We start from the raw sequence: 23,709 nt of genomic DNA on the forward strand, positions 1-23,709 counted from the left end.
TAGTATGAAGAATCTTCTTGCATTTAGTGGCTGCCATACCAACACTGTGTATAAAAAAAATCACACAAAAATTCAAACACATTTAAAAGATATTTAAAAGAATATTAAAAGTAAATTATTTTACCAATTGTCAGCTCTGTGTTTAGTGTGAATTTAAAACGTTAATTAAAAAATTTATATGTTTATGTAGCCTGCATAATTGAGTAGTCAGGTCCGAATTGTGGTTGTGCACATGGGGCACCTTGTAATGTCATGAAAGTGTTAGGTTGTGCCCTGCCCTCCCCTATGCTGTTAGATGAAGACATGTATACATGTATTGTCTGGTTCTCTCAAGGTTTCTTCCTCATTCATTTCTTGTCACAGTTGCCTTTGGATTGCTCATTAGAGATAAATATGAATAAAAATTTTAAACTTTGTAATTTTTCTGAATTTAATTATTTCTATAAAGCTGCTATATGACCATGGCCATTGTTTAAAGCACTATACAAATAAAACTGAATTTAATTTAATTTAATTTAATTTAATGTAATGTACACTACCAGTCAAAAGTTTGGACACACCTTCTAATTCCATGGTCTTTCCTGATGTTTATTTCTCTCTACATTGTAAAACAATGCTGAAGGCGACCGAAATCCACAATAATGTCCTTTGAACAGTTGATATTGAGATATGTCTGCTACTGATGCTCTGTAAAGCCTTCATAACGCCTCTAATCTGAGGTGCTGTTAATTGGTGATTTCTGAGGCTGGTCACTCTAAATGAACTTCTCCTCTGCAGCAGAGGTAAGTTTTGGTCTTGCTTTACTGGGATGGTCTTCATGTGAGCCAGTTTCATCAATACTGTTCTTGCAAGAACTATTCCAGAACACCTGACCTTCGTGTCTTAAAATAACAACTGACTGTTGTTTGTTGTCATTACATATGGATTACTGAAGTCCATGTGTGTTATTTCATAGTTTTGAAATCTCCAGTATTGTTCTAGAATGTAGAAAATAAATCCCTAAACAAAAAACATTGAATTAAAAGGTGTGTCCAAATGTTTGACTGGTAGTGTGTCTCTACTTGTGTATTATTATGAACAGCCTGAGGACAACTTGAGGATACTAGACTGAATAGGTTGACCAGACTGTCCACACCGCCTGAGAAGATTGTCAAGCAAAGCTAATTCAAGAACATGGGGGAGCTTCACAAGGAGTGGACCGAGGCTAGAGTCCAGACACAGATGTGTCCAGGAAATGGGCTACAAGTGTAACATTCCTAGTGTCAAGCTACTCCTGAAATAGAGACAACATCAGAAGTGTCTTACCTGAGCTAAGGAGAAGAACTGGAGCATTACTTAGTGGTCCAAATTCCTCTTTTCAGATAAATGTAAATTTTGCATTTCACTTGGAAATCAATGTCTCAGAGTCTGGAGAAAGCAAGGAGAGGCCCAGAATCCAAGCTGTGTGAAGTTCAGTGTGAAGTGTCCACAGTCAGTGATGATTTGGGGTGTCGTGTCATCTGCTGGTGTTGGTTCACTGTGTTTTATTAAGCCCAAGGTCAATGTAGCCATCTACCAAGAGATTTTAGAGAACTTCATGCTTCCATCTGCTGACAAGCTTTATGCTGATCTCCTTTTCCAGCAGGTCCTGGCCCCTGCCCACAGCACCATAACTACTACTGCAACGCTGTCAACCTTATGTGGACGACAACAACCTCCTTATTAATTTACATAACATTCTACGCATGCTGTATCGGCATCACACAATTGACTACACATAAATGTACAATATAATCACACTCTCTGCTGTCACCCAAATGAGGATGGGTTCCCTTTTGAGTCTGGTTCCTCTCAAGGTTTCTTCCTCATACCATCTAAGGGAGTTTTTCCTTGCCACATTCACCTCAGTCATCTCAGGCTTGTTCACTTGGAATAACATCTAGGACTGTCTGTCTGTTTATATGTTTGTTGTTTTCTTATGTTGACAATGCTCTTTGTTAAAAGCGCTATACAAATAAAATTGAATTGAATTGAATACTTGGAACTGGTTTACTGACCATGGTATTACTGTGCTTGACTGGTTGGCAAACTCACCTGACCTGAACCCTATACAGAATCTATGGGGTATTGTCAAGAGGAAGATGAGAGACACCAGACCCCGCAATACAGATGAGCTGATCAAGCAACCTGGGCTATCAAAGCACCTCAGCAGTGACTCAGACTGATGGCCTCCATGCCACACCACTTAAATTTTAAGTGCATAAATGAACATACTTTACTCAGAAGTTTGAGTTTTCTGTATCATAAATCATTTCTTTGATTATCTTGGACTGGATTTTTTCTGAGCCATAATTATTCAAATTACAAGAAAAAATGTGTGAAATATTTCAGTTCATGTGTAATAAATCTAAAATATATGAAAGTTTCAATGTTTGAATTAAATTGTGGGATAAAATGAATGTTTCCTTGATATTAATTTTTTTTAGATGCACCTATATATGCACCTATATATATTGCATATATTTATTATGTAATAATAATTAAGTGGGAGTGTAATATTGCCATGCAAGTACATTTTCTTATTTAAACATAAATCAGAAATGTGTCCAAAATAAATCACAACAGAGGCTAGTTTCTGGACAAAACAAGGGCAGCTACAGTGAAGGTGTCCTTGAATCAACTGATTTTTTCCAGGATATAAAAACGTTATTAATATGGAGGGTAGCTTGTGGAAAATATGCTGAATGTTCAACAACAAATTCCCATGGCATAATCCACAGTCTAAACTAACTATTGTGGATTCCTAACAATAGGTAGGCCTTTAGAAGAAATACACAGAAAAATTTAAATATTATTTTTGTTATTATTTGTTTATTTAGTTATTTTCTCATATTTTGATAAAAATGTCGGTCCCTGTCCAGGGGCGTCGCTAGGGCTTAATCTAGCCCCGAATGTTTTATTTCGAATATTTCCACCGGAGTTTAGAGGAATCGGTTATCGGTTTAGTTGAGGCATTGTTGCCGGTACTGTACGCAATTTGGCTGACATTTCTCTTCGCACGCGCGCGCCAAAATACTGCGAGTGTGTGCGCACGAATATGCTATCGCGATACTTTAATGTCCTACACCTATCGGTTTGCACAGCGCGGTTTAAAGTCGAACACACCCACACACACACATATACACACACACACCACGTGACTAAAATACACACCTTTACACACACACACACATACACACACCACGTGACTAAAATACACACCTTTACACACACACACACACCACGTGACTAAAATACCTTACAGCCCTTGAGCGTGACAGCAATAAATGAAAACTTTCAGAAAACACAACAATCTTATTATTCAGATAAAAGTCTAACTTTTAATATTTAATGTTAACACAGTTGATAAGTCGTCTAACAAATGTATGTTGTGTCAGAAAGGAGGCCCACTGTCTCTGATTCTGAAACCCCTGACATATAGGACCCTTTAGAATATTATTCCATACCCAATATGTACAAAAGCCTTAAATGAAATAAGCCTAAAGACAGATCTAAATAAAATATAAACGGTTAAAGCACTAAGACATTACAGTCTGAACATCATGACTTTCTATTATTCATCTAATGCAGTATTTAATATAAAATACAGACAGGACTTAGGTGAACAATGGACCAGAACAGACTCCACCATTCAGCTGTTCTGTCTGTTGATAAAGGAATTCTCAGCACTAGAAATACTAGTATGGTAACTGACCGTTTTGCTCAAGTCAAGTCTCTGAGATACTCTCTGATGAGTCCATCCTCAGAGAAACAGGATAGAAAAGTCACCAAGAGCATGAAGCAGACAAGATACAAGCAGCAAGACAGATGAGAGAATGAGAGATGAGAGAAGAGAAGAGAAGAGAAGAGAAGAGAAGAGAAGAGAAGAGAAGAGAAGAGAAGAGAAGCTGTAAAAAAAAGAAACAAGAATAATTCATACAGTAGTGCAGCATAAATCAGGAATGAAGTAAGAGGTGCAAGTATAATATAGATTATTGTAAAATAATAATAATGAAAACAGATCCATACTACACTGCTTCACACACAAGCTGTAAAAGAGATAATATTACGTGGCATGCCTGTGAGAGAGAAAATGTAATGAATTTAATGAACTCCTTTTTTAGTAGCAAAACTCTGAAATGATGGGAGGAGTCAGAAAAAAGACTGAATGAAATTTTCTAAAGTTGTATACTGTTTATTTGTGTTTGTTATTAAACAATATTACATAAAAATGCTCTTTCAAAACGTGTTATTCCTGCTTAGCCCTTCTCCCTAATTAGCCCCTGATCTTTCGGGCTCAGCCCCTGATGTTTTCAAATCCTAGAAACGCCCCTGTCCGTGCAAAAATTATGGTCACTGGGTATTTTTAAACGTCCATCCATGCAGGACGGAAAAAGAAGGACTACTTCTAAATTTTGTAGAGCTTTATTTCATTTTATTTTTAACAACGAGATACGTTCTCTGAATGTCTGTCTTTTTTTCTATCGGTGTGTGTTGTGAGTATGCGTTCGTTTTTTGTTTTTTTTGTTTGTTTGTTTGTTTTTAATTAACACTACTCAAGCACATGTTCAGTGTTTAAAATATTCCGCTTTTGTTATGAATAAATGTTAATTAAATCATGAACCCGCAAAACGTTCTAGCCTTTACACATTCTGCAACCTTATACCAGTACTCTGCAGCACATGACCAAAGGGTACGAAATATATGTGTCCGGATTTATACATGATGTTCTTGACACCATTTTCAACAAAGCGCGACTGATCCACGTGGAATAAATCCATATCTTTGCCGGATGTCCATTCTCTTAATTATTTCGCCCTATTCCGAATCGTTTAGATAGACCAAGCATAGCCACAAACATGCATTACTCGTCTTCTGCCTGTTTTTTACTTAAACTTAATTGCTGGGCCAGAAATTCCAGAAAAACAATTGTCGTTTTACGAGACAGTGATATACGATACCATTATAAGCGGAGTTTACCGGGAATTGGTCTGTGACAGTCACATGGTCACGCCGTGAGGTCTAAAGAGCCAGTCAACTAGGCTTTTTTGGCGTATTTTCAGTGAGACTCTAACTGTATTACTGTTGAATTGTAGACTCATTCTTACTCAAACTATTACATTTGAAAACAGTATAAAATGCCTGGTTGTTTTAAAGTTTTTTTTTTGCAGTTATTAAGGTTAAATCTTTAACTAATTTGAACACACCATGTAGTTATAAAAGCAGTAGTTGTACAGCAAATTCAAAATGTATTTTAACTGCATGTATACTTGCAGAAAATGAAATAACAAAAATAACAAATGAAAGAGTACTTTTTTTTTTGCTTTGTCATAATATATCATTGGGACTATATATAGGCAGAAATGAATACATATTTTTAAAATGTTAACACCAAAATGAGCTTAGGTCGGCGAAGTACTCTTTTGATTGACCAACGATTAATATTTTGCTAGCTGAAAAATTATGAGACAACGTTCGACTGATTTGGTCGCCTTTTGGCGAAAAAAAAAAAATAGATGACAGTCTACGAATGAGGCTGAGAAAGTTTTATCTACACTGGTATATAGCTTCATTGCTAGGTTTTTAAGGTGTGTTTGGTGTGCAGTTTATCAGCAACGATTCTCATTGCACCAGTGGGGTATAGAATTAGATTAAAAAAAATTTTTATTCAGAATTAGGCACATAAAACAGTGAAGAGGCAGTGATATATCAGAGTTGTTAATCGGCTGCGTAATCGGCTAAAGGTAATCGTAACAAGGAACTCTCAGTCGGCTATTATCTGTGCTGTATCTGTCCTCTTGTTAAAAATTGGTCTACATACTTTGTTCACTCAGCTCTTGCCGACTGAGAGTTCCTTGTTACGGTGGTACTCTAATGTGTTATGTATTAGCCTATAGTATAAGTCAAGTGGGCTTGTATTCTTGTTTGAGGTTATATTGTATTTAAAGTCGTCCTGCCACCACCGTCCACAAATGTGGCTGTTTTGCAGATGCTAAAATGAGGCGTGCTGTAGTCTACGTGATTGCTGTCACGCTATAATCAATTACATAACCCAACACACTTTCTCGTGTACATCTTGATATTCTGAGTGCTCCTTTTAATTATATATCTAAGTCAACCACGTTTTACACTAAGGAGCCAGTTCTTGCCAATAAAACTAAATTATATCCGACGCCTTTGTGTACGACACACAGAAAAAAAGGAAAGGGGCGATAAGAAAGGAGAGCAGAACTAGCCTAAATGGATACTGTGACTCTCAATCGGTTCTAATTGTGTCTCGACGGCCATAAAGCAATTAAAGGCGGAATGCAGTTAATAGACGAGTCTCCTTCATCAGACCTTTGAAGTCTGCGTCCATGTGCGACTTGTGTTACTTCAGCACCTCAGACCTTATACGCAGTCTTTTGTATATATTACATATTATTAACTTATATTTTAGTTTTACAAATATTAGTTTAATAAGTAGCTTAAGTGTTTAAGGGTCTGGATTGTTGAGCGGAAGATCGTGGTTAAAGCTCTAGCATTGCCAGGCTGCCACTGTTGGGCCTCTCTGCTCCAGGGGGACTGCATCATGACTGACCTTTCGCTCTGACCTCAACCTCAAAGGCTGCGATATGCAAAGAAAGAATTTCACTGTGCTTTAATGTATTTGTGACAAAAAGGCTTATTATTATTATTATTATTATTATTATTATTATTATTATTATTGTTAGTATTGCATTAGTCAAGCCATGTCTACGGAATTTGCACATCTGCCCAGAACATGTTTCTTGGCTTGTGAACTCGTGAACGATATTGTTGAATCCAGTAGCTGATAGCATGTGGATCCAATGACATCACTCCTAGCGGTAATTGTCTTTTATAGCGGTATACACCTAACAATTTCTACCAAAACTACGGAACAGAGTTTCAACAAAATACTCAACATTCAAAAAGAGCATTATTATTATTACTATTATTATTATTATTATTATTATTATTATTATTATACATCATGTATGTAGGCATAATCTTTTTTAAAGATATATTTTATCATTAAATAAATTAAGTACATAAGTATAATAATAATAATAATAATAATAATAATAATAATAATAATATTTTAATCACTAATTAAGTAACAGAATTCAAGGCCCATGAGGTATTTATTTTTGCTTGACTACAGTGGTATTTAATATATATTTTGTAACTATTTTTTTTTAGATTTTAGTAATGATAAATAGTTGCATTTAAATGTAGGTATGAACAAAAATAAATTTATATTTAATATAATAATAATATATTTATAATTTAGTAAATTTGAGCTTCCCACAGTATCCCATAATGTGAAAATGTTCTATATAGCACTACAAAAGGATGAACACAAACTACAGGATAGTAATGTAATGAAATGTAATGAAATGTAATCTTCAAAGAACAACAAGACGAATGTTTCTGCATGTATGATCTGAATCTACATTAATATAGTAAAATAGAATGCAAACATTTTGTCCTACTGGCTGAACACAGCAAGGCTAAAGCGCCACGTCACAGAATTGGTAATAAACTGGGTTTGTACAATATTCAGTATTGTAAAACACATGGAACACGCCAGCAACGCGAACCACGGCACAGCTGCATCCTAACATGCTTTGGAAAAAAAAAAAACATTCGGCTTAAGATTGATTTGACAATGTATCTGGACATGCAAAAGTGCATTCTTTGTAACCGTCTATTGTGCAGTCTTTCTTTTGTTTGTTCACCTTTATCCTGCGGTTTTGGAAACATATTTTAAACTGCCTCTCAGTGAGACCGAGGAGCCGCGCGATATCGTACCTGCGGTCGCGTGTGAGGTACGTATTAAACAGGAACTCTTTCTCCAGTTCGAGAATCTGGTGCTTACTGTACAGGCAGCGCTTTTTGCGCGTAGAGCCCGCACGAAGCCAGTTGGACACGGGGTGTCTGGGGAAAAGTAGAGGAAGCAAGAATAAGGGAAAAGGGCAGTTCGAAGGCTGGCCCCACCCTAACGCAAAGCCTAACAATTCTCCAGCTAAAAACACCGGATCAGTGCCACTAACCAAAATGGCTTATGAGATGTATGTTTCAAAATAACTCTCATGCAATCTTCTACAAAATATAACTACGCTCCAGTCGAATTTAGTAAACGCATGATCTTACTTTGGTCGATTCCTCTCTTCTGCTCGTTCTTGCCTCCCTTATCTGTCTGGATGGAAAGAGTGTCTGTATCCGTGCTACATGCACCACTTGTTAAGTGTTCGTGCCTCAGTGTAGTACGAGAGCTAGAGAAAAAACCGCAGTCCAAGCACCTCCAATTTGGCGGGGAATTGGTGAGGGACCGTCAATAGTTCAGTTCTAACCGAGTCCATCAGCCATGACTGTGTGTGGTCTCCACTGTGCGCAGGCTGGGGTTCGGTGTGTACACCGCTGGCCCGCTGCTCCGAGATGTGGCCCCATTCAGTATTTCCGTACACTGCTTGTTTTGAAGGGAATATGGACGGTGCAAGCCCACTGCCGGTACGGAAAGATGGTAGCCTCGGTTGCTGAAGAAACCCCGATCTAATGGAGAAATGGGATTCCTCGCTCTCCGGTGCAGTTAAAGAAAAGCATCCTGCTATGGCTCCTGATGTCGACATGGCGGGTGACCAAACTCGCGTTTATATTCACACAAGAATATAAGAGACACACACAACCATCCTCGCAAAAATAATTAACGGAATCAAAACCCAAGTTCCCCATTCGACGGTAAATACGTTGAAGAGGCAAGCTGCTATTTGATTGGGTTACGTGCCCACGTGATCATAGGGAGCAGAACTCAAATCAATAAATCAGTCGTTCTCGCCGTGGAATATATATACAACATTTAAAATATTTCTAATGTATATATGTATTGCATTGACTTTGAACATGACGTGTTTTGCACAACGACAATAAAGTTAAATTTAACTTTATTGGAAAAATTTTTTCCTTTGAAAACAATGGCAACTTGTGGAAAATAAAAATGAATTATATTTATTTTATATTTTATTTCATTGATCTTGTAGGAATAAAATGGCCATTAAGTTAACAATATGCCCAAAAGTATGTGCACTTCTGACCATCATTACCTTATGTGTTTCTTCTGCATAGTGTTACCGCAAACTTTTAATCATACAATTGTATGCTGTCATAGTATATAGAATCTGGCACACAGAATAGAATTGGTTGTACCTCTTCTAAACAAACGTAATTCAATTTTTGTAAATTGTTAGTAGTCATCTAGCGTCCGTTATTTATAAATACTGTTTATCGGCTTCTATTTACGCGCCTTAGGCCTCAATTTACAGCTGGATATTAAATGAATTGTTCAACTGAGAATCGACTCGTGTGGTTTTTAGCCAGGCTTGGTTGAGTCAACAAAGAACTACTTACAATTCCACTGAACATCTGATAATGGATGTTTTCGGGGAAACGCGCATAACGTACATCCTTCGTTAATTTGTACGTAATTCACAAAAATTAACGTTATCATGAAACGCACCCTTGTACATTAACGTTTTATCAAGATTACCCAACTATAGACCTTATGGAAACTATGCAATCTATCATTCCATGCATATCTTATTGGAAACTGACTTTTTAATTGTAAACAAATTATCAGTGTGAAACTTTTCAGGAAACGCATGAATAATATTATATATTAAGTTTCAAAATAAACGGATCTTCTCTCAGTATACATTCCAGCAACAACAATACTACAACAACAACAACAACAACAACAATAATGATTTGTTGTTTTTGTTAACGCAAACGTGTGACTTTATGTCTAAAACAAAAGAATAAACCAGCCAGTCCACACATGCTTTTAACTACCAAATACACGTGACTTCCAGATTAAAGGCAAGTTATGCAGCTATCTACTATACAGTGAAAAATGTGTTTTGCTTTAAACGGCAGCTGCAGTGTCACACCTCGTTCAATTGTGTTGAATCACACTATCTGAAATAAAAGTCACATGGATGGTGAGACAAAAATAAAACTGTACACAGCGACTGTTCTATGCGGGAAATAAAGCCACTTTAAAAAGGAAAAGAACGGAAGCGGTAGTGCTTCGAGGCTGTAAAAGCCGCAGAGTGTTTGTTAACACCAGTGAATAGTTTTTGAAACTTCAGCCACTATTCACGTTTTTCAAGATGTAAGAAGATGGTGCGCGCCTGAATGATACAATAAACCACATCTAAGCGTTTGTCTCCAGCTGTCTTTCATACCGCAAAACGGAACCCCACTGAAAAGTCTGTTTTTCGCCACGTCCAGGCTTACATAACAGAACAGTCACGTCACGTACAATCAACATAACATAACATAACATAACATAACACAGGCCTTGTTTACTGCATGTTTCATATAAGTTGAGTTCAAAATGCATGAGTTAAATTAGCAATGCATACCATACAGAATCTGACAAAGTGATCAGTTGCCTTTAACCTGCTTGGGGTATTGGAAGGGGTCACTGGCCTGTGTTCAGTTAATTCAGCTAAAATTCGAATGGACTGTTAAAAAGGAATTTTCCCGGTGAACTGTGGCAATTTAGACAGTTTCCTGTTGCAGAGGTAGAAATGCAAGCTCGACAACATGAAACTACCTAAACCACTGAACTGTCTAATATCGGAATGTCAGTTAGAACCCAAACGTGGGATTAAAATAAGATCTTTTTTATTAATATTTATTTTGTATAGTTACACATAAAATCACCAGTGCTTTCTAATATATTTCCATAATAATAAGTCCTGCAGCAAAATTTGATAGCCTCGGAAGTATAGCACTATCCCAGGCACTTTTTGTCTGTCAGTACTTCACTGTGACTAGACTCTCAACAAAGTGACCAGCCTCATAGAGCAGCAAGCCATAAACCGTCACAAAAGCGGAATAAATTGGCTGCACTGCTCTGCGAAGTCAGGACACACTCGAGCTCCGAATATTCATCTAATAATCCAATAAATTTATCGATAGCACTGAAGTGCGGCACTAGAAACAAAATGTAAATCTATATATTAAACTTTCTTTATACAACATTAATAGATAAAACTCTATCACTTACTAATAAATAATTAATCATTCAGAATATGACAATTAACTTTTTAGTGTGCGGGGTATATACTATTACCCAGAGAAGAGCAAATCATGAACTTATTTAGAATGGATTAATAAATGTTCAAATGCAGTTAACCATGGGCTTATACATTATTAATAAATTATTTATGGTTATAAACAGAGTTAATTCCAAATTTCAAGAGTTTTACAAATGACATCATATAGTTGCTCATGGATGAACATCGTATTTGTTTCTCTCTACCCTTAGCATAATTAGCTACATGAGCTGTAAACGACTGGTTCATGTTTAAAATCACTGAGAGCTCTTGGCCCACTGACCTATCAAATACTGGTGACGCTGCCCGGAGGAGGGGCTTTCCAATTTAAGAAAGACATCGAGCACATCAGTGCACGGAAAGACATAGAAATCCATATATATTATATATATATATATATATATATATATTTTATATATATATATATATATATATATATATATATATATATATATATATATATAATATTATATTACAATATATTATTATATTACAAACAAAAATAATACATGTATTTACAGTTCACCTTTGAATAAGATAAAACTGACTGCCTGCACTGTAAAAAAAAAAAATTCTATTGTTTTTACAAAAAAATAAATTGGCAGCTGTGGTTGCCAGAATAATTCTGTAAAAAATACATTAAAAATGTGAACATCTTTACAATTTACTGTAGTGCAATTTACAGAACAATTATGTAAATGCATTTAAAGTATAAAAAAATCCTGTTTTTACAGGAAAAAATCTGGCAGCTGTTAGAATAATTCTGTAAAGAATACATTTTTAAATGTAAACTACTTTACAGTATAAAACTGTAAATTTTAGTATAAAAAGTTTGTGATTCACAAAAACAATCAAATCATTATCAGTACAGTTGTTGCTTATAGTAGACTGAATATCATCCAATTTCACTGCAAATAAATATTAACTGTAAAATTGAAAAATGAAACCAGAAACTGTTTTTAAATAGGCAGATCAAACATTCATTTTAGCTTCATACAAACTGCACCACCATATAGACTTTGACCAGAAATGTGAAAAATATAACCCACAGCTTAGGCATTGAAATACTGAAACACTAAAGCTAGATATGCATTAAGAGCTACTGCATAGAAAGACATAGAAATCCAATAATAATTTGCCCTTTGAAGCATTTATTGACCTTTAAGAAGTGAACAAAAAATTTCAGTTCTCAACACAAAACTGTAACGTGTACTGTCTTTACAAACAATACAACAGAGAGCATGTGACAGATTAATGATTATCTTACTAAAAATAAAAAAGTAAAGATGGAGGGAGTTCTCTCTTAAAATGTTAAAGAACAAATAAAAAAAAGGTTTTTTTTGAATAATAGTAACATCATTAAAACTAATGATTACTGCATTTCCTTGGAATCAGTATAACAATTTGAGATACAAGAATGGAAATCAGAAAATACTAGAGCAATAGCAACTATAACAGTTTTATAACTTTAACTTAACACATCTACTGAGCATAGCAGCTGAAACAAACCTTTAAACTGAGAGTATGGCACATCATTCATTAAATGTAAAAAATCTTACTGACTTAAGTCCATATTTAGACATCACACCACTCATGATCTGAAAGGTCCCAAGTCAAGGTAAGGACTCTTGGGTTCATGTGAAGATGGGCTGTGTTTGTCTTCTCCACTTTGGTGCCCTTCTCTGGGTTGATGGAGAAAAAACATCTTGGGAGATAAGAAAACACGTAATTGTATTGATGACAAAAGCTTCATCAAAAGCAAAAACATTTTTAAAAATTTTAAAACACAAAAATACTTCTGTATTGTGTCAGTAGAAAAAATCAGCTGACATTTCAAAACATTCATTTTGTCATTAATTGTAATAATCCAGTGAGATTTTCTTTTGCACAGGGAGTATGACAACAGCCAGTGACCCACACAGAGATCTGATCTCATCATCTCATCCAGTCTGTCTGGAATGATATGAAGAGTTAACAAACAAACAAACTGAGACAGACTAAATCCAGAAGAACTGTGGCAACGTCTCCAAGATGCTTCATGAGACCTACCTGAAAAACTATGTGCCAGTGCAGAAAGTATCATGCACAGGGCAGAAATGAAGGAGGGGATGTTGTCATGTACAACATTTCGATCCACACACAGCAGGATCCACTTAAAAAGAAAGAAATGTATTTATCAAGTTAGATTTTGTATTTAATTATAAAAACATAACAGAACACTTAAAACATAATGAACACTTTAAAGTGAGGTTTCATTTGTTACCATTAGTTAACATGAATGTACATTTAACAATATACTTCTATAGCATTTATTCATTGTTACTTAACATTTACTAATTTAACTAAAGGTAACAAATGAAACCTTATTGTAAATTGTTACCAAAAATTAGAAATGGCAGAAAAACTGAAAGACCAACAAAGGCAAAAAAACAACATACCACATACAACAAGGGTGGAAGTCAAATGAACTTTGTCCATCTCTACTTCCCCTTCCAGGCATGTGTCCTCCACATAATAGAACATTGCATGTTCCTTCTCTTTAAAGTAGGAGAGCAAAAGCAGCAACATCTCTTTCATGTCTTCAGAGCAACCACTCAGATGTTCCCTCATAACTTTACACTTTGTTACAGCCTGCAGGAATTTTTTGTTCTTGCTCATACCAACTGTACTGAAGTAGTTCAAGAGTCGTTTACCCTTCAATTCCAGATTGCGTGTGAAAGTTTCTTTAAGACGAATTCCGGCAAGTTCCTTGAATTGAACTGCCATGCCAAGTTCTTTGAACCAAAATGGCCACTCCACTAGAAGGCATTTTATATTTTTTCCCTGGTTGACTTGTTTACGTTGCATGTAGAAAGTCAACTTCCGTAGATGTTTGACCTTCTCTAGATTTATATCAGTTTGCAGAGACATCATCTTCAGTTTTTCCTTCTTTTCCTGTTGGCTTTCAGGGGTCTCTCCAAGGAGCAGGAATTTTACATCCCAGTTAATGCACCCATAAATATCCTGGATTGCTGCTCTCTGTTTGGGAGGAATTTCCTCAGTGTCAGAGTCATCAGTGCAATGCTTTAATTTTCTTATTTTGGGTGTGGTAGATCACTTCACATTTTCAGTGTTATACTGCAACTGCTTAACTAAAGAATGGTACCCTGGACATCTCTTTATGTTTTGTAGAGATTTGGGATATTTTGCCACCAACATTTTGGCAACTTCAGTAGAATTCCTTTTACTTGGGCAAGAACATTTTCGCATCATCTCATTCACCACAATCCGGACCATCTCTCTTCTCATTCGTGGACTTGGTCATTTTCCTCTCTCTAAAAACTGCATAAGCTCCTCCGGGAACTTATCCTATGGTATCAGAAAGATATCCACCCAGTCTATATCCGGGCTTTGGGAGCTGCTGGAACATGGTGATTGTGAACCACCGGATGCCGAGGCACTAACAGATGAGCTTCTTGTTTCAGGAGTCTGGCCTGCAAAAACACACACAAAAAGAATGGCCAGTAACACAATCTGATGTTTTAGGTCTTCTATTTTAGGAACCTGTAGCATTCTGTTCTGCAAAAAATGACTTGCATCTCCGTTTCCAAGCAGCAAGGACTTTTCGGGTTTGAATTGGCCTCAATGCTGACAGCAAATCAGATTCTACTAAAAATTATCGTACGTCTCCACACCAAGTCTCTTCTAAAATATCTTTTGTCACCTCTGGAAGGTCAGGCAAGACTTCAGTGATGGCGGTGCATAGAAATGCTGTCTCCAAGTCAGTAATTTCTGGAATCAAGTAAGTAGATATTCAACATTTAATGAATTAACACTGGACATATAAGGAGTCTCTACTTTCAAGGATATAATGTGATAGGGTTTATTTCTGTACGCCTAAAAGTAAAAAACTGCTGTTACTTTAAAGGGTTAGTTCACCCCAAAATAAAAATTGTCATTTACCAATGTCTATGCTACGTTTCTCAACCTGGGAACATTTCAGTTGTGTTGCTGTCTATGCAGGGTCTGAGAGCTCTCAGATTGCATCAAAAATAATTTAATTATGTGTTTTCCGAAGATGAACCATGGTCTTACGGGTTTGGAACGACATTAGAATGAGTAATGACAAAACTTTCATTTTTGAGTGAAGTAATCCTTTAATTTTTTCAAACTGTGTGTTTTTTTTCCCACTAAGCCTACAAGATGATTTTTGGTATCGTTTCTGCACTACTGTGGCCAAGACCTGTTTACTTTGAAAGCACATTGTGTTTCAGCGGAATGACATGGTGCCCATAAACAATGTATGATGGAATCAGATAAAAATCTACCAAGTCGTTAATGTTAAGACACTGCAACCTGGTACTCTAAGTAAACAAACATTTCTCTTACCAGTGCTTCAGTCTGTTTTTTTTTTTTAATCTGTGATTTTGCAAATCGTCACATCTCCACGAGCTGGCAGACTGGGCATGCACTCACTAATGAACTTCGCCAAGATGGCGGCTCCCGCGATAATCAGAAACCAAACGGTGATTGGATGAGGCAGAGCTCATACTTTGAAATTCAGACGTTAATTTACGTAAATTTCTTACTTAATATTTCTGCTCTGGTTGTTAGTACAAAAGTGGATACTTTCTTTTTCAGGTCATACCAAATTATTGTATTGACCCATTGCTTGTGCAATGACTGATTTTCTCTCATTTTCAGCTTTAAAATGGCTTGCATTTGCTCCCAAAGACAACTCTGATATTTTGTGGTTTTATCCTTTTTAACAACAAATATATTCTTCAACAGTAAACCCAGGGCTCTAACCAAGAGTAAACATTAAGAGCTATTAATTATTTAAACAGTTTTCTAAGCACCTAGAAACACCAATAAATAAATATAATGAAATAAATGCTGAAATTCGATTATCTCTTATTAGTCTTCATGAAACCCAGATGTCTTTAGAGTATCACAAAGAGAATAAAATCAGAATTACTTTATTAGGAAATTATTTAGGATGTTATCGTCACTGTCATTGTGGTAGACTTGATGGGTAACATGAAAAAGAGATATGTTGTCTGTTGTGATGTTATGATGGCAAAAAATGTTTGTTACGAGTAATCTGACTGCTCTACTTTCTCTTGGCATGTCATAGACAGGCTGGAGATGAAAAATTCATATTTTATGGATGCAATGATTATATAAGGCTGGACATCAAAATAGGAATTAAAAAAGTAAGTAAAAATGTCATATTGAACATGACATTTTATACATGAAAATGTAGAAAGGTATAAAGTGAAACACCTGGAATCTCACTGATAAAGTGTCACTGTTTTGTTCATCTGCAATGAATGTGTAGCATCCCAACACGAACGCGAGTCTTCACCGGAATACTAATTAGTCACGTGTAACACAGGTCAGAAGTTGACTAAGAAAATAAATGATATAATTAAAACAATTGTTTTACACATTTTTTTCTTCTCTAAACACTTACTGATAAATGTAAGCTGATGTATGGAAGGAAAAAATAAAATAATGGTAAGTGAAAATAATAAGGAATTAAAGCGCACATAGTCATATGACACAGTTGCATGTGACATTGTCAGACGGAACACGGAAGTGCGACAGCGGATGCACCACGTTTTTCAAACGGGGCATGAATGCTGCTGAATCTGTGACCGAACTTCATGGATTAAGGGATGATCCTGGATGTAATGTCCGGTCAATAGATGTACATAATCGTGATACTCATTGACTTGTTCAAGTTTTTTTCCTTCCTGGATTAAATTGATACTTTTCTCAATCTGAGATGGCGAGCCACCCTTAGGAGATCGACCCCGAACTAACGAGCTGATTCCACTAGGATCATTGATGTTAACTACTGGAAACCCCTTTCAAGTGGAAGTTCACAAGTTTTTTTTTTTTTGTTGAGGACCACTTACGGGTAGGACTAAATTTAACCTTGCACTACATTCAAGTGAACTTTACACAAGCTTCATTAAGGTCTTTGTGAAACACACAGAGGATATTGAACTTTCCAAGGATCTCTAATAGAGACTGAGCACTTTCTTTAATGTTTTTTTTCTTGTTATTCACGAATGTTGTGAGTTTGTATGGTTCATGTTATTTTTCTGAACTTGGGATTCCTTTTTTCTGAGTCATTGTGAAAAAAAGTTTTTATATATATATATATATATATATATATATATATATATATATATATATAAAATAATATAATATAATATAATTATATATATATATATATATAAAATAATATAATATAATTATATATATATATATATATATATATATATATATAAAATAATATAATATAATATAATTATATATATATATATATATATATATATATATTTATTTCATGTTGGGTAAATCTGGTATCAGATAAAACCTAAAATTAATATCCTCATTTAATAGAACATAGACCTATAACCAAACAAATAGAAGCAAAATTAAAAGGGTACTAAAAAACAGAACTAAACGGAGTAGCAATATATTAAAAACTAAAACTCCAAAATAGATAAACTAATAATAGGCCTCCTCTAAAAGACATAACAGGTGGACACTAGAATTGAAGCCCATTCAAATACAATTATTTTTTTTTCTTCTCTTTTATTGTTTGTACATACGCACAGTTGATTTTTTTGCCTGTTTATTGTTTCACATTAGTTAATACAAAGCTCAATTTCTCTAACATTGTGTGGTCCCTTTTACTTTTCTTCGCACATCAGCCAGAACTGTATAGCGACGACGAGACCAAGTGCGCGTTCATGACTACGCTATAAAGTTCTGTACTCTAGCAGCACAATCTGGGTGAAACGACACAGCTCTTCGGGCCGTTTTTCGAGGGGGCTTGAACCCAGCTCTGCAGGCAGAAATGGCATGCCGAGGTACCAACACCACGCTATCGCAATATATCGGGACAGCGATCTGGCTCATCAATCTGAGGCCCCAACACCGTGCCACTGCCCCTTCCCGTCTCCAGCCTCGTCATTACCAGGATGTCCAAGCTACCCCAGAAGACACACCCGAGCCCATGCAACTGGGACGAGCATGTGCGTCAGAGAGAGAACACCAATGCCGTACCGACATGCGTCTGTGTTACTACTGCGGTCAACCAGGTCACCAAGTATCACGCTGCCCTTAGAAACCAGCCACATCTCAGGTGGGGGAGACTAAGCTATTTTCTAAGGTATCCTTGTCGGCCATACTGCACTATGCTAATCATGCTTTTCCCATCTCAACACTACTAGACTCTGGGGTGGCCGTCAACATCATTGACAGCAGCCTTGTAGAGGAATTACACCTCCCCACATCACCATGCATACCTCCTCTACGAGTGACAGCCATCAACAACCAACCTATTTGAGAGGGATATCTTTATCATCAGACCCCACCTGTAGAACTCCAAATTGGGCTGTTCCACCACAAGAGGACCACGTTTTTCATAATTTCATCACTTGCTAATCTCGTTGTCTTGGGTCTGCCCTGGCTTCAACAACATGAACCTCACATCGCCTGGAGATGGGGAACTGACACACTGGTCTCTGCACTGCCAGCACCACTGTTTCTCTCTCACCGTGCCTCGTCCATGCCTCACCACGTCAGTAGAAAGCCCCGAACCCCATCATGCAGTCAAGATACCCAAGGAATATGAGAACCTGCACGAAGTGTTCAGTAAAGAAAATGCCTCTCATCTTCCACCTCAGCGCCCTTGGGACTGTGCCATAGAACTGCTACCCAATGTCATGCCGCCCAAAAGCCGTGTCTACCCTCTATCACTGCCAGAGAGTCAAGCCATGGATGATTACATCAACGAAGCACTAGCCTCGGGGTTCATTTGCCCCTCTACCTCACCTGCTGCTGCCGGCTTCTTTTTCGTGGAGTAGAAGGACGGAGATTTCCGCCCTTGCATTGACTACAAAGGCCTGAATCACTGTCCGCTATCCCTATCCTCTACCTCTGGTGCCCGCAGCTCTGGAACAACTTCAAAGGGCCGCTATATTTACCAAGTTGGATTTACGGAGCGCCTATAACCTCATTCGTATCAAGGGGGGGGACAAATGGAAGACGGCGTTCCACATGACACGGGGACACTATGAGTACCTCATTATGCCCTACAGTCTCACTAATGCTCCCGCCATATTCCAGTCTCTGGTGAATGAGATTCTTAAGGACGTTCTAAACAAATTCGTCATTGCTTACATAGACGATATTCTGATCTACTCTTCCTCCCTTGAAGACCACATCCACCATGTACGCCTCGTCCTGTCCTGCCTCCTACGGAACCACCTTTACGTCAAACTAGAGAAGTGTGAGTTCCACCCTACCACCCTCACCTTCTTAGGCTATGTGCTCTCGCCGGAGAAAGTGGAGATGGATCAAGCCAAGGTCCAAGCCGTCTCTGACTGGCCCGAACCAGCCACAATTAAGAACTTACAACGCTTCCTGGGGTTCGCCAATTTCTATAGACATTTAATCAGGAATTATAGCATGATTGCCGGTCTGTTAACCTCGCTTCTGAAAGAAAAACCCAAGAGACTGTCATGGACAGACCGGGCACAAGAAGCATACCTGAAGTTCAAGAACAGTTTCACCACGACCCCAATCCTATGTCACCCCGACCCAGACAATCATTGCATACTTCTCCAGGAAGCTTACCTCAGCAGAAGCAAACTATGACGTAGGCAACCGTGAACTCCTCTCCATCAAAGCCGCCCTGGAGGAATGGCGCCACTGGCTGGAGGGAGCAAGACACCCCTTTCTGGTCCTCACCGACCACCGCAACCTCGAGTATCTGTGTGGAGCCAAGCGTCTCAACCCATGTCAGGCTCGCTGGGCCCTCTTTTTTTACGCGTTTTAACGTCTCCGTAACCTACTGTCCAGGTTCCAAGAACGGTAAAGCCCATCCTGCCATCCTCCATCATCCTGGCCCCCATACAATGGAACCTGGTGGAGGAAATAAGGAGAGCTCATGCGGAGAACGCTCCACCAGCAGCCTGCCCTGCAACCAAACTTTATGTGCCCATCACTCTCTGTCCCAGAGTACTGCAGTGGGTACACAAAGTGCCCAGTAGTGGTCATCTGGGTATTCGGCACACCACTGAATTTACCCAATGCTATTTCTGGTGGCCCTCTCTCAGTTCCGATGTAATGGATTATATGAGATCTTAGACCGCTTGCGCCCAGTCATGCACCTGTTGTCAGCTTCCTGAGGGCCTGCTCGAACCGCTGCCTTTCCACGCCTTCCCTGGTCACACATCGCAGTGGACTTCCTGACAGATCTCCCAGCCTCGAATGGGTTTACTACGATCCTAGCGGTTATCGACCAGTTCTCAAAAGCCTGCAAGCTGGTGCCGCTCAAGGGATTACCCACGGCTATGGAAACGGCAACCACTCTCTTCCACCAGGTATCCCGTCACTATGGACTTCCAGAGGACATTGTTTCAGATAGGGACTCTGTGCTCTCAGTTGGGCATCAATGTGAGCTTGAGTTCTGGGTACCATCCACAATCTAATGGCCAAGCAAAAAGACTGAACCAAGAAAACAGGAGGTTTCTCCACTCCTACTGCAGCCGTGAGCAACACCGCTGGAGCGAGTTCCTCCCCTGGGCCGAATATGCCCAAAACTCCCTCACCCAATGTGTCCTGGGTTATCAACCGCCACTGTTTCCCTGGTCTGTAGAGCCCTCCTCCATCCCCGCTTTAGATGACTGGTCCAGACACAGCCAAGAAGTATGGAAGAGGGCTCATGTCCGTCTGCAAAGGGCTATCAGGAGACAGAGAACTATGGCACTATCACTGCCGCCGCCCACACCCCACCTACAGGGTGGGGCAGCAGGTCTGGCTGTCCACTCGTAACCTGAAGCTCCAGCTTCCATGTCGCAAGTTGAGCCCACGTTACATCAGCCCATTCACCATCATCCGCCAGGTCAACCCGGGCTCCTACCGCCTGCAGCTACCACCCACATATCGCATCTCCCCCACCTTTCACGTCTCCCTCCTCAAGCTGCCTATGATCCTCCATCGAACACCCCCACGCACAACGAGCCTCCACCTCCGCTTGACATTGACGGGGCCCTGACCTACAGAGTACAGGGCCTTCTGAACTCTTGCCGCATCCGTAACCGCCTGCAGTATCAGGTCGATTGGGAGGGCTATGGTCCAGAGAAGCACTCTTGGGTGGATTCTGTTGCCATCCTTGACCCCTCCCTGAGGCAGGAATTCCATTCGGCGCACCCAGGCCATCTCGCCCCCCGCCCTCGGGGTAGACCATGCCGTAGAACACCTGGAGGTGTTCTTAGAGGGGGGCTCTGTAACATTCCAACACAAACGCGAGCCTTCCCCAGAATACTAATTAGTCATGTAACAGGCTGCTTGTTTCACACGGACATAAATACCCCACGCACACATTGTTTATTGCGTAATAGTCATCCCATGGCATACCGAGAGTTTGTTTCCTTTGTTGTTGATTCTGTGTATGAAAATTCACAACATTCTCAAGAAAATCACAAATTTGTCACATTTATGCACTGAAGCTTGCCACCCTCAATGAAATCAGAGAAACAACGGAATGGGTCAGAAATTATGATTCGTTTTTCAAATGTGTGAGCGCCACCTAGAGGTGAATTTAGGACTTCTTGGAGTCCTTTAGATTATGTACTAAGTGTATTGACTGAATATACTACACATTTGCTGAGATATGCCCTCACCTCCTGTTTGACTCCACCATAATTTTTTTCCTGTATATCAGTAAATAAAGATTTTCATGGCAAGTCTATTTATAACTGTACAAAATGTGTAGAAGTTTTCCTAGCCTTTTGTAAATGCTTATTAACAGTCCATACACATTTTACAGGCACCACACAACACTACAAACTTAAAGGACTGATTCTGATCATGTGTAATGTTCACTCCGCTGCTCATTTCACAGTAGTTCTCACACTCATTTATGCCTTATCTGCAAGACCCAATTTTTGAGATGCAAGCTGAGATGGAATTTTATCTCCGTCACATCCACAGTAGGCTATGTTAATGTAACAGTCACAAAAGGTACATAGAGGCAGTATGCTTCATAACTGATGGACTTAAAAGATTATACATAATCATGCAACCCACAAGTGAATATGAATATATAAAAATAACATACTTTGCCTCTTCACCCAGACAGATCACTGACTGAAAAGAAATTTAGACAGACAAGGGTCATTTTAATTTCATAATCAACTTTAGCATAATTATGAAACTCACATTGATTAATCTTCAAAGACTTAACACACAATCTTCTGAAAGTCCAGAATCATGCACTTTGTATAGATTGGAAATGTAGCACTCTAGCAAGTGCCTTGTAGGTTCAAGGTGAGCAGTGTTAATGCCAGACAGTTTTGTTTTTTGGGAGGTGTTTTTTGTTCGTTAGTTAGTTAGGTTTGTTTTGTTTTGTTTGAACTTTGGGTGGTGATAACATTCACCTGGGCTGGAATCCCAGCACTTCAAAGCTACCTCTGCTGGGTCATTGAACAATTTGTTTGACCCACAGCTGTTCAATACTTAATGAGAAGTTCCAATAGATTAGGTCATGTGTCAAATGCTGTAAAGCTATTTTGAGTTTTTTTTTTTTTTTTTTTAACTCCAACCATTTTATGATCTATTTAACATATTATATTGCTGAACCAGTTGACTTTCCAGATCAGTGGATAGAAGAGGAAGAAGAAGAAGAAGATTGGCTGGTTGTGACTTCAAATCCCAGGACCACCACTGTGGGCCCTTGTACAAGGCCCTTAACCCTCAATGGCTCAGTTGCATAAAAAAGTAGATAAATGTAAGTTGCTCTGGAAAAGAGCATCTGCCAAATGTTTTTAAAGTAAATGTTGAGTATTTTGAGTGAGTTTATTTCTCACCTTATAGCGTGTGCAGTAAAATTAAAATACAATGTATTTTTATACTGTATTTAAAAATGCAATAAAAAATATGTATAAGAATGATCAATGATATGTTTAGAAAATTAAAACAATAATTTCATATTATTTTAAAAAGGAAAAAAAATACCAAGTTTACCAAAATTACTAATTCAGAATTACATTTAACATGAATTGTATTTTTAATAGTTAAAATTTAGCTTGAAGATATCTACAATTAAATTTGACGTCATAAATCACCTTTTACTTATATTGAATTCCTAACTTATCCACAGATACATTTATATTTTTTATTGGTAGAAATTCCCATTACTGTATTTTGTACCAATTTAATTTAAATTGTTAATAATCTATATTTCAGTCAAAACTCAGCCAGTTGACAACATGTCCCTAACACACTCTTTCCCACAGTTCTGTGCTGTGGGACTGAATTTCCAGATAAACTGGGAAAGATCAACTTAGCAGCTTTTATTTTCTGGCCTAATGAAAGTCAGAAGGCTACTTGCTTTACTAAGCCCTTGCAGTGGAATTGCTTAAAAGCAATTACACAACTTAATGTGATCTTATATCAGCATCAAACAGGAACTTGACCCAAAATGTAGGAACAAAATAATATATGATGTGGCTAGTTATATGAAGTATATGATGTTGTTGTTGATCTTTCAGCTGCTCCC

At 38.0% G+C, this 23,709-nt stretch overlaps 1 protein-coding gene and 1 long non-coding RNA gene across 2 annotated transcripts in view; both read right to left on the bottom strand.

Annotated features, from left to right (window-relative positions):
• hoxa3a (homeobox A3a) overlaps positions 1-9,189 on the bottom strand; it is a 41,772-nt gene extending 32,583 nt beyond the window's left edge. Inside the window, 3 exon segments of the mRNA XM_058378051.1 lie at positions 7,834-7,959; positions 8,176-8,339; positions 8,341-9,189. Coding sequence (XP_058234034.1) covers positions 7,834-7,959; positions 8,176-8,339; positions 8,341-8,651 — 601 coding nt within the window. The 5' untranslated portion in view covers positions 8,652-9,189.
• A 3,030-nt stretch (positions 9,190-12,219) lies between these two features.
• Positions 12,220-23,709, bottom strand: part of LOC131345248 (uncharacterized) — a 14,282-nt gene continuing 2,792 nt past the window's right edge. The window contains exons 2-4 of the long non-coding RNA XR_009203458.1: positions 13,580-14,614; positions 13,191-13,293; positions 12,220-12,846 (exon numbers count right to left, since the gene is read on the bottom strand). This is a non-coding gene — a long non-coding RNA (uncharacterized LOC131345248). The remainder of the gene's footprint in view (positions 12,847-13,190; positions 13,294-13,579; positions 14,615-23,709) is intronic.

This window comes from Hemibagrus wyckioides, linkage group LG24, assembly GCF_019097595.1.
Source record: "Hemibagrus wyckioides isolate EC202008001 linkage group LG24, SWU_Hwy_1.0, whole genome shotgun sequence".
Classification (NCBI taxonomy): domain Eukaryota; kingdom Metazoa; phylum Chordata; class Actinopteri; order Siluriformes; family Bagridae; genus Hemibagrus; species Hemibagrus wyckioides.